Source organism: Trachurus trachurus (genome assembly GCF_905171665.1).
Source record: "Trachurus trachurus genome assembly, chromosome: 1".
NCBI classification, from domain to species: Eukaryota; Metazoa; Chordata; class Actinopteri; order Carangiformes; family Carangidae; genus Trachurus; species Trachurus trachurus.
The window spans coordinates 15,906,406-15,919,238 of record NC_139891.1 but is presented as its reverse complement, the minus strand read 5'-3'; the positions used below and the strand labels follow the sequence as shown (position 1 = coordinate 15,919,238).

At 42.0% G+C, this 12,833-nt stretch overlaps 1 protein-coding gene across 1 annotated transcript in view; it reads right to left on the bottom strand.

Annotated features, from left to right (window-relative positions):
- The window catches only part of adgrl3.1 (adhesion G protein-coupled receptor L3.1), a 108,373-nt gene that overhangs the window by 58,294 nt on the left and 37,246 nt on the right, over positions 1 to 12,833 (bottom strand). The window contains exon 5 of the mRNA XM_083971532.1: positions 2,150 to 2,259. Coding sequence (XP_083827658.1) covers positions 2,150 to 2,259 — 110 coding nt within the window. The remainder of the gene's footprint in view (positions 1 to 2,149; positions 2,260 to 12,833) is intronic.

The window sequence follows — 12,833 nt, the reverse complement described above, 5'->3', positions numbered from 1 at the left end:
TTGTTTCACCTTTATACAACATATTTTTTCGCTGCAGCGTTGTGCAACATTTCTCAAGGCTAAACACACCCACAGGAGCCAGGTAGTGTATCAGAGCGCTACCTGATCCAGCCTGAACACTTAGTCAGTACACGGAAACTGCTAATGTACTGTCAAAGCCTCTCTCTCTCTCTCTCTCTCTCTCTCTCTCTCTCTCCATCTTTTCCTCCAATGCTTCATACCTCTCACTCTCACTATGTCCCTCTCTCTGTTAGCTGAGCTCTTTGGTTTCAGATGTTGTCTATTTTTGCAGGACGAAACGTTACCCTGACGGACTCATTGTTTATCAGATCACCGCACAGCTCGTCTCCGCCGGCGCTCAAAGCTACTGTCTGTTCTTTACAGTGATGAAGCTATGAAATGAGCAGCGCTGTATTTTCACTCAGCCTTGTGGGGTTTTTATATCGAAGATGGAGACAGAACATGCAGACAAGTTTCAAATGAATGGATGAGACGAGAAGAAGTGAAAACACACACTGGCAAACACTCTGTTCGGATGCCTCTGTGTCAGTGTGTGCGGCGTGTGCATGTATGTGCACGCGCTTGGTGGGGCATTAAGCAGGTATCAGGTTGTGTTTCCATCTGCTCCAGAGAGGGCTCTGATAGTCCTATTATTTAATCTGCTGGTCATTCTAGACGCCAGGCAAGAGCCGTTTAGCCAGACATAATTGAATGCTTCAGTGAGGGAGATCACCTTGGCCGTCTGTATGGACCATGGTGCCAAGACTGCACACTCAGACAGTGTTAGACAAAAGAATCAAACATTTGTGTCAGTGATTTGTGAAGGAAATATGTACAAAGCCTTAAGTTGAAAACATTTCTTGAAATCCGACAAGTTGGTGGTAAAACTGCTATCTGACACAGATCTCCTAAAGATGAAAGAGTTGGTGGAAAGTGTTGAATATTCAAACTCAAAAGTTAATAATAAACATGGAACAAATCCTGCTGATTATTATAATTCAAAAGAATTTAGTTTTCACTTCAAATGTATTCAGAACAGGCAAGTTTCAGGCTACGTTTTTACTACTATTTTAAGCAAAAGTGAGACTGTACTGTATGGGACTTTTATTTCACATGCACTACTTATTGAATTGAACTATACTTTATTAGTATGAACTTCAACTTTATAATTACAACAAAATCACATGTTTTCATTTAAAAGTTGTACACATTTCAGTGTCTGGACTCGTTATGTATCAAATAAGTAATAGGTCATATTTCACTGCATTTGTAATGTAACTTAACTTAACTGGCATACAGAATTTAATGATATCTTTTTAAATTACGAATGAGCTTTCATCTGCTCGGTTGCCTTCTGGTGAGGTTGTCTATGCTGACATGTGGCAAAAATTGAAAATTTAAATATAATTTCCATGTGAACAAATTTGTTTTTATTGCCTCTTGTGATGGTAGAGTAACTAGTTAGAGGAAGCATGAAGAGAATCACTTGAGATTTGGCAATTTCATAAAACAGAATTGCATTTTAGCTTTGCCTTTGGACAAACCCTCTAGGCTGAAATGCACTGTGAAATAAACATGAAGGACAAATAAATGTCTTTAAACCACGTCTCCAACTGTTTTTATTATGCAGGAAGCAATAACCTAGATTTTTTGGGGGAAACTATGCTATTGAAAAAAAAGAGAAGTTTCACAGTTTTGGGGGGATTTTTTTTTTTACAACCATGTCCCTTGAATGTTTCACTTGAGTGAGTACGACCTCCCAGTCTGTTATCACATGGTCAAAGGTCGTATCACCATCTGTCATCATTTGAGCCTCCTTCAGACTTTCCCAGAGAGCTGTGTCATCATTGTGTCCCTTATGAACACACTCTGGCACTCAAACTACTGATGTTCATTTTTTGATTAAAACAGCATGTTGTTGCTCGCACGTCAATGTGGAAAAACTGCAGGCTTTTCACAATTTACATTCCAGAAAAGAAATATGTGTCATGATCTTAAAATTAATTCATATATAAATGACAACAATATGTGAATGAATAATCTCACCAAAGATGAGCAACAGTGTAGTATAGTATGTGATCAATATCGCTGTTACAGAGATAATAAGAGATTTTAAAAAAAAATTGAAATAATACAAAATAATACTTACTGTAAGGGACACACTCGTACTGGACTTCCAGGTATTTGTATGTGCCAGGGCAGGGGTCAGGGAACACGTCAGGCCCGGCCACCACTGCACACTGGGTCCGGTTGTTGCATCTACATGGGGTGAGACGGGTAAAGAGCCAGACACATTAGTTGATCCATCCAAATCCATGTGTTATATCCTCTCGTAAAAAATTCACTGCATTCACCCAAGCACTCGAATCATCCGTTTATGAGAACCCTTTAGACTGAGAAGAGAGCAGACAATATGTCCTTACTGGTACACCTAGAGTGAGTGAACATTATACTAATAGAATCATTGAGATCAGCTGTACACAAGGTGATCCACACTGGCTACTAGAGCTGCTGCACAAGGACACTTGTGGTGTGTGTGTGTGTGTGTGTGTGTGTGTGTGCGTGTGTGCGTGTGTGTGTGTGTGTGTGTAGTGACACCAACAACCTATAGCTTTAAGAGTATTTTGGCCCAGACACCACATAATTAATTCTAATTATCACAGGGGCCCTCTCCTCTGACACACAAAAAGTAAGTACTGTATTTCTCACTCTTATTAACACAGGTCATGTGAGGCACCACTCTATGTGTGTATAGGCTCCATTTGCCTCCCAGGGTTCGTGTTTTTCGTGCATGCATTTGTGCAGTTGTAAAATTGCATGCATGACATTTATGTGGAAGCGTTTGTAATTAAAGACGCCAACACGGCTCCTCACAACCAAAGATGATTTGTTGGTGGGACAGTTGGAGCCCGTATATTATCATGATAGATGCATGTAATAACACGAAATGCTACCCCACCCTGGAGTGCCACTTTATCTCAATGGCGCTCGCTGGTTTAAATAAATTACTGAAATAACCTGAATGAAGAATATATTATGTGCGAGCGAAGGGACAAAGGACACATGAGGAGAAAAGGCTTATTTTAAGAAGGCTGATGAGCCACTTCTGCGCTCATCTGAATATTTCCTTTCAATTAGTACAACTGTTCTGTCTCTCCCTCCTTCCCTCTCCGCGCACCTGTCAAACAGGCGACATTTATATTAAAAACATTCTGATTCTTCCATTGAGATATTTTTAATGAGCATGCCAAACCCCTCAAGTCTCTTTTCTTTCAGTATCACATTCAACAATTTGCATAATGAAATATGCATGAGAGCTAATTTAATTTTTATTCAATATTCAGATATAAAGCACAGAAGGAATGTATGCTACAGAGAACTGTGACATATATCGCTGGCTATTGTTGACCAGTACGTCTGTGGTCAAGTGAGGGGTTACTGGAGTTTAAAAGGTTTAAAACTCAATGTGTTGCGATGGCTGTCATATTCTAATAACAATACCCGCCAGTCTTCTCTCCTCTCTCCCTCCCTTCTTTTTTCTCGCCTCTGTGCTTTTTAATTTCTTGCCCCGGTGCCTTCATCATCGGTCACCTGTCATCAGTGCAACTTGCGGACTGGTGGGTGGGTGGATTGAGGGGTGGGGGTGGGAGGGACGAAAAACTGACAGGGCGCCACAACTTTGCTCACAACACCCACCGATGGACACGGCTGGCTGGCCCACAGTCACGTATCAGAACGCGAACCCCCACTGAACGGTACAAAAAAAAAAAAAAAAAACACTTCCCCTTGTTATGATGTCATCTCGCTGGCAGACGAGGATGAGAGCGACCTGTTTCACACAGGACTTTGGGACTCAGAAGTGTAGCCACAGGTGTTAGTGTAGGATTAATTATATCCGCACACAAAACTTAAAGGAGACGAAACCTGAACTTTGGTCACACCAAGAAACTCCAGGGGCTTTGTTAGAGTAAAGTCACATTCCTAAAGAGTCACGGAGCAAAAAAAAATTGACACAACTGACACAAAAAGAGATGTGTTCCGATTCGGGCAGTGAAACCAAATGACATCTAAAAGTCACTGTATAAAGTCAACAGAAAGCATAAATAACTGAAATACAACAAATAACAAAAATGGATGAAAGGAACAGGCAGTGTTGAAGAAAAATATATGCAGATGTGTTTGAAGAGAGAAAAAAGAGAGAAAGTTTAGGTTTTGCAGAACTGTGTGCGTGTGCGCGTGCGTTCATCTCTGCTTTATGGTACTGTGAAACAGGCTCCGTTCTCGGGTCTTTCACGGCTGAGTCATAAAACACTGAAGGTTATTGACTGGTATTTTAAATAGAGGGTATAGAGCAAAGATTTGACATAATCCCTTGTGCGCTCTATCTCTCTGCTATCACTCCTTCTTTCTCTGTCTATTTTTGTCTGAGCTACCTTTCTTTTTCCTCTCCCCATACTCTGTAAGCCAAGATAATAAACCAATTTCTCTCTCAGCCTTTGTCTTCATCCTTCCAACCAAGGAATTATTCCTCTCTGTTCCTCTGTCTTTGTCTCTCATTCCCACTGTCTGTTTTTTTTTCAGTCTGTTTATCTATCTTAAACCCACTTAGCTGCAGTTTTCGAAGTCACACCCAGATATATGTGGTAGGCCTCTTATTGCTGCCTTCTTTCTCCCTCTGCCTGTCTTCTCTCCCTCCTTAATATCTTTCTCATCCCTGCCTCCCTCAGGGCGTCATCTCTAGCCTCCCTCTGTTTCTCTCTCAATCCCTCCATCCTTAGTAAAGCCTGTGCTGACGTCACCGTTCTGTCTGAGCCAGTAGTCTGAGTCAGATCCAAAAAAGTCTCCCTTATGTCCCCGGTACCTCCAGCTTCTTCTCCTTTTATTTTTTTTATCCGTTTCCCTCATTCCTTCTCTGCCAATGTGTTTATCCAGCAGCCTGACAAAACATAAAAACATCAGCAAAAATTCCAAATTCATGTCCACCCTGCATCCTGACCCACCATGAATGTAGACTTCGAACATGCAAGCGACCCTTACACACACACGATCGCACACCTTTACAACCTATAAGCTTTTATTCCATACTTTTAAATACCAAAACGGCACTATAGTTTTCTTGCATGTTTTTCTCACTGTTGGCAGAAAAGCTTCTTTTTTTTAATTAGCATGGCCACATCAAAACAAGGCAGTGGCCTGGATACCGCCTTGCCTGCTGGCTTTCTTCCCTGCAATGTGCAACACACACACACACACACAGGCACACACACATACACACCCGCACACACACAGAGACACAAACACACAAACAAACTATTCACTAACAAAGCTGAGCTGTAGCAGGCAGGGAAAGAGAAGCTGCGATGCTGCAGTGGGTGCTGTTGTTGTTATTGTCTCTGATGTTTTTCACTTTGTTTGGCAGACCTCCCTTCACTCCGTCTCTGTCTCCATCCCTCATATAAACATAACTGACTGACTGATGATTTGATGAGGCTGACGCTGGCTGACGGAAGAGTGTGTGCGCCTGTACGTTTGTGTGTGTCGGAGCATTCCTGCACGTGTCTGCGATGCAGATGTAAAATGGAATAAATATTTGCGAGTGTGCGTGCTGCGCAACTGTCTGCCTGCATGCGCGTGTGTGTGTGTATGTGTGTGTGCGTACGTGCTCGAGTGCAGATGTGTTGAAGAACTATATAATTACAGAGCAAGTGAGAGCTGGGAACTAATCCTCACCAGTTGAAAGAGGTGTCTGAGAGTGAGTGACGCACAAAGCCTCGGCACAGTCCTCAGGAATCAACATTCAAATGCAGTCACACCATCCCACAATGCCGTGTGCCTCGGCTCCGACACCGTGTGAACATGCTTAACACATACAAACTTTCGGGGATGGTGTCGAATCCTCCGAGCGCACAAACAAACACTTACACATGCAGTAGTCTGTGCTGTTGGAAACTTCTCCAAACACACAAATACTCTGAGCAGAACAGAGCTGGAATATTTGGACTTGGTGGTTCAACATGCTGCTCAGGGACACATGTAGACAGGACCGAAGCACTCACTCCATAAATATTAACCAACGTGCCCTCCCATCCAGTGTTCATTATTAAGCAGCGCAGACTTCAACATGTAACAACACCTGGACCAACCTAATGACAAGTCAGGAAATACCATTTGTTGATGGAGACCATGAGATATGGTTGAAAGCTCCAGGAAAAAAAAAAACTAGTATGTAGACCGTGTGTTACAAATATATATTTTTTCAATTACTCAAACTGAGTTTGCCTCTGATGATATTTCTTAAGAGATTTAACATTTATCTTCATGAATAAATCAGTAAACAACATTGTTTGAAGACATGACGTTAACTCAGTGCAATCTCTCTTTCAAGATTTCTTGAAGCTGTCTTTAAAAAAAACGCAGCTCGTCCCTGGGGATTACTTTCTAGAGATAAATCTGCATCCACGTGCTGTTAGAAAACTAACAAGGTCACGATTTTGACAATTTCAAAAAGCGCTCTAAACAAATGTACTGTTCCCATGAGGTATATCATGTTATTATTGTGGCTTTATTTAGTTTCCAAAGCATTTTTTTCAACTTTTTTAATCATAATCTCTGGTCTCTGTACTCTGTTCTGTGGCCACTTGACTCACCCATAGCCTTGCCTTTTTTGTCCACATTTCGCCCACAAAGGTCTACTGATTAAGAGAAGTGCAGTTCATTAAAAGGCAGCTAAAATACACAAATACTTAATTAACAGCAATGTAACATTTTTATTATTGTTATTACCTAGTCGCATTAAACAATCCGCAAAAGGCTCTCTGCTGTTTTGAATATCAGGGGGATTTTGAATGAGGTTGCAGGTCGCAAAAGTTGCAGTTTCACGTTCTAAAATTCAGCTGAAAGATCATCAGCAATAACAACAATCTGACCACTGAAGGCCCCTTTAGAAAACATTATCATTATTATAAACCACTGTAAAAACACAGACAGAGTTATGTTTCCAATTATGTTTCCTATTTAACATAATTGTTGATTTACACATTTTCCAGGTCTTAATGGATGTTGATACTGGATAAATCTGGACAGTGTTTACAGACAATGTATTCCTTTTCCAACTTACACAACTTTGGTGCAAAATGACATATTGTAGGCTTATGAATGTCCAAATTCTGAATTTACTTCACTACTGTTTACAACAGAGTGTCTGTTTTACTGTCAAAGTACAGAAGGATTGAATGAGAGGATTTTGGACTTTTTGGACTGGATTTAAACAGATATTTTCTTTACTTAGTTTTCTTCTTTAAAGTGTATTTTTACAATATTCAAGAACAGAGCTTACAATCCCTGTGCTGCTTTGCAACATCTTTTCTAACTGCATTACTGAACACCTTCTGCTTTCTCTTTTTGCAGCAGCAGGAACATTGATGGTGCAGAATACTGAGAAATCTCCTGGTAGAGATCGTTCTGAGAGTTGTGCGCTGGTCGGAACATGCAATATGGACTCATGGTGCGCATAATGTCACCATCTTATTTCTCTCGGCTTGTTCACCCACGCTGTGAGGTAACTTGCAGAAAACAGACCGGAAAAACATTTTCTGCTCTTGACAGCTGGACTCATACATAAACCCAGAATGAGGCAGACTAAGGGGGCAATGGTGGGGAGGGTCGGGCCAGCTCCACACTGACTGAAATCATCTGAAACTAAAATATAAAGAGGGAAGAGTGAAGGAGTTGATGTCTAACGGCACAGTCATAATGTCTCTCTCTGGTGGTCACGTGTTTGGCTTTTCTTTAATAAAAAAGTTTTTTTTTTTTGTCCATTCTCAGTGGTGTCTAGAATAAAGTGACCTTTAGAAATTGTTTCTGTGTAAATCCCAAATGTTTCCTGTTATTTCATTCTGCTCCAACTCACTTGGAAAAAAAAAACATTTAGCCAGCATCTAGTTCCACAGACAATCACAGTAAACGCAACCTGACAAGAATTATTGCCACCATAAATAACATTATGTCAGCAGGGCAAATTATGTATAACAAATTGAAAAAATCCAGTATTGCAAAAATACTTGTCTCGTAAGCCTAAAAATATCTCCCATGATAAGTAAAATGACAGATTTTATGAGCTTGTAACATGTTCTCAAAAGAAATTAAAATGAAATCCCCAAAATGGGAAAAATTAAGCAGAAGGAGTTAAGCAATTGGAAAAAATATAAAATAAAATGTGGTTTGTGAAACTGACAAAAGGAAGAGAGAGAGGTGATTTTCACAGGCCTCTTTATGTCCTGCAGGAGTTGAGGGAAGCCATTTGACAGCAGACAGAGTGTAGTTACTGTATCTTGCTACAGGATAAAAAGCTGTTAGGGCTGCCCATACACTCTCTCTCTCTCTCTCTCTCTCTCTCTCTCTCTCTCTCTCTCTCTCTCTCTCTCTCTCTCTCTCTCTCTCTCTCTCTCTCTCTCTCTCTCTCTCTCTCTCTCTCTCTCTCTCTCTCTCTCTCTCTCTCTCTCACACACACACACACACACATACACATACACACGCACAGACATATGAGATTCTCCCGCTACTGGCCTCGTTTCAGCTCCCTGATGGGGTTATACACACATATAGAGTAGGCTGTTTGGAGGTGGACAAATGGAGTGATGGGAATGGATGTCGAACGGGTGAGAGCATGAAGGGATGCAGAGGAGTGAGCTAATAAGTAATTGAAGAGTGATGCAGGGTTTTATGATTGACAGAGGTAAAAGAAGAGGAGCAACACAGACAGGTGTGAGTGTGAGTAAATCTCTGTATATGCCTACCGTGGGGTATAGTGAAGCACGCATCACATCCTATGCTGGCACAGCCACAGCACACTTTAGAATAAGAAATGACAGGTGTGTCTTGCTCTTTTTCTCCCACACACAGACACACAAACACAAATACATTTCTTGGCGGTCCCTGCGTGTCTGTCAGCCCTCGAACAGCCTGTCAGACAAGCCACAGGTAAAATAATGTTGTTTTCCCAACTGGGAAAAAGGCTTTGAAATGTGCTGCATTATTAATATTTGGCTGGAGGATGTCACTCTCTCCCATAATTCTAATGCCGTGTGTCCAATATGCAGCTTCTGTCGAATGAACTGTACACCTGACATTCTCATGCATGGAAGATGTCAGGGACCGATAGGGAAGATCATCTGAACCCACTCGAGTCAAGCGCACTTGAACAGTTAATAAAATTTTCTTTCTGGGGTGTCGAGTGGCGCAATAGGTTAAGCAGGCGCCCCATGTGTAGAGGCTACAGTCCTCACTGCAGGCGGCCTCGGTTCGAATCCCACATCGGGCGGCCCCTTCCTGCATGTGATTCCCCCTCTCTCTGCCTCCCCATTTCCTGTCTCTCTCAACTGCACTGCACTATCTAATTAAAGGCAAAGAAAGCCACAAAATATACTTTAAAAAAAAATTTGTTCAGTCTCCAATGCTCACTAACTGCAGTCAAGTCAATGAAATCAGCCACTCGCACTGGCACAACAGATAAAATACATTTTTTTAAAGAAAAAAGAAAAAACAGGTGGTTGCAAACTTGCTCTTCGGATACAGAGCTGCATGCTAATGACACCCTTTTTACACCCAGTGCAATGCCTGCGATATTATTAAGAAAACATGTGATATGAAACAGATGAATTTAATGTGAAATGTGTGAAGAACCTTGTCAGGGTGTCAACACCAAATTTAATTTCCTGAGGACGGAGTAATCCGACCTCTATATCGCTGTTGGATGTGTTTTTTTTAAATATTATTTTAGGTTTAAATGAAATGAGTGTAAATCCAAACTGGATGGAAGGTGGATATGTGATGCATGTTAATTCAGCCTTCAAAAATCACCTCTTTTTTTTAATATAGCTACGTTTTATTCACAGCAAATCATATCAATAATCATTTGAATTTTTTTTTCTAGGGGAAATTATTTTTGGGGATAACAAACAGTTTTACAAGAAACAATAAGCTTAAATAATAATACTGAGTCTTATCAGACACACATTGGCTCACAAATAATGCACACAAACACTTTATGCCCTCTATCTTGCTAGCAGGCTGACAGCCAAGTACAGTTTTTGAGCTCCCCCATCTCTCCTCTACTCTCCTCATCTCTTCTCTCCTCTCCTCTCTTCTTCCACTGGTAACCATGGCAACTTCCACATCGTCCGATTCCAGGACACACTCAGGGAGTCTTCCTCCTGATTCCACCTAGCAACATTCCTCTGCTGGCATCCCTGTGTTTCTCTCTGCCTTACATGTGCCTTGTGTGTGTCTGTGCAGTTCTCTATGTGACACCTCTTCCTCCACAGTTTAATCCAAGACCACCTGCTTGCACAAACTCCAAATCCTCCTAAAAGCTAAAAGACGAGTAGCATTTCAGACAGCTGAGCTGTCTCTCCTGGTTGGTGAAAAGCACAGGAGCATGTAAGACACCATCGCCGTCAAGACGACAGAGCCACACCAAAGCGAGACGCTGTCTTGTGGGATTTAGTCAGCTTCACCTCATGATGTACAAAAAATGCATGCTGTTGTGTTCATGCATATACGTGCATGAGGGGGTGGGCTACGTTTTGCATCCTGGTCGGCACTTCAATGTCAATGTCTAAGTATCAGGTCAGTCAGGAAGTCAGTCAGTGTCTATACGTGAGCGTGTCTGAGGCACTGACTCACATGTTAGTCTCTGGATGTGTCAGACTTGGTATGTGTATGTGGGAGAGAGGGAAAGAAACAGAGCGGTTGTGTGGTGTCTAGACCATTCGCAAACCGTTCTCAGGCAGCCATGTGGCTTAGGTGCTCGGTGAGGCATGATAACTAAGGTTAGCAGAGCTGTGGCGACAGGAGAAAAGGGTCAGACAGAGGAGACTTTGACATGTGGAAATACAGAGGTTTCAGAGGAACAACAGTTGTCAGTCAGGGTGAATGTACAGTGTATTAGCGTGTGAGTGGGTGGACGGAGGAGAATGCAGCTGTGTGTGAGGGACAAAAAAAAATTATGTGATGAACATGCATGTCCACATCTGTCAGAATTAGTTTGTTTGTAGGTGTATCTGGATTTCTATGTTATCTCTTTATATATGCATATATCTGTGTGTGTGTGTGTGTGTGTATGTGTGTGTGTGTACATATGCATGCATGTGTGTGGGCCCTAATTACCGCACTGAGCAAGGGTGACAGTTGGGCCCCTAGGGTGCCGCAGGGCATCTCCTGTAACTGTGGTGACTATATGAGGGTAGCAGAGCGCAGGCACGTGCGCGTGCGCGGCACACACACACACAGACACATTAAGTAGGACATTTCCAGATATGACCTCATTCAGTGGGAAACAGGATAGTTAATGGCGGAAGAAGACAAGTAAAGAGACAGAGACAGAAAAAAGTCAGAGATAAATATAATAATATGAAATAATTGTTAATATCCTGGTGAGTCCAGCTCTACAAGACAAGACACATAAACAAGACTTGGTGCAAAACTTAATTTTACCAGATGATTTTTTTTTTTTTTTACTTTGGGGCCACTGGGCTGGAATAATGATACAAATTGAACATTTATATAGGGTTAAAGCATTTATTTGTCTGTGTCTCTGTCGTGTGCTCTGCTTCTCTCATCTTCTACTTATGGTTTAAAGAGATGGATTAGTCTCAAATGGAGAAGACGGATAAAGTGCAGGTGTACATGAAAAAAGCGCCTACACTCCTCCTGCACTATAACACATGTCTAGCACTAGATTGCAATGTCTGATTCAAGAGGCTTTCTATAATTCTGAGTCAAAGGGAACATACTCCAAAGGTTTCAGTCTCCCGAGTGAATGGTTCAAAAACATGCCGGCTGCACTTTCCAGCGCACACACATACACACACACGTACGATCGTATACATCCATAGATGTACGCATTTTCACACATCCACACACACAGATGCATTCACACAGTAACACACTAGCCTGGTGCTTTGAAGACTGAGACTCAGTTCTAAGGAGACAGGCTGCCAGAAGAAGTTGACCAAGCTTGGGAACTGATGAGCAGGAGTGTGTTTCTGTGCATGGGCGAGAGAGTGTGTGAGCATGCATGCATGAGCAAGCACGCATGTTCACGCATGCATGACTGTCTATTCATTGATGTGTGTGCACACCGGGCTGGTGCATAGTTGTGTGTTTAGAAAGATAGTGCACCTTAGATCCTTGGGGCAATTGAAGACTGGAGTTTAATCTTGAGACTAGGGATGCCTCTGCAGCCTGCAGCCCTGGCACATTTGGTCAAGAGGGGGTCAAAATATAAAATAGAGGCAATGTGCTGCACCACATAAACCCCTGCCTTTAAGGCGAAACCCCACCTTTCCCCTGAGCTGTGGAAAGAAAGAAAGTGAATGGAAAAACAGGAAAGGACCATGAAAACTAAAACAGATGGTGAGGGAGAAAGATGGTGACAATGAGGGTGAGAAGTAGGGAGTCAGAAGCAATTTGAGGAATGAAAACACTGAAGAATAAACTAATATTGGAGTTACAAAATTGAAGAAATCAAGAGTGTGACAGATCAGGGAATAATAAATAAACCATGCTGTTATTTAACACTTTCAAAAGCAAGGGAGAGAGACGGGAAGGTTGGGGGGTGGGAAAAAAAAGGAGGGAACAACTCCCTACCCTTGTCTTTCTTGTCAAAGTGATTTTCCTTTGTGTTGAGGGACCTCTTCAAGAGGGATGAGAAAGGAGAGGAAAAAGGAGAGAGCAATAGAGAGGGGAGAGAAAGAAAGGCAGAAGGGCAAACAAGGTGACAAGGTGGGAGAGGCGGTACAGAGGTGTCGGGGGAAAGTCTGTTTGAAGTCCAG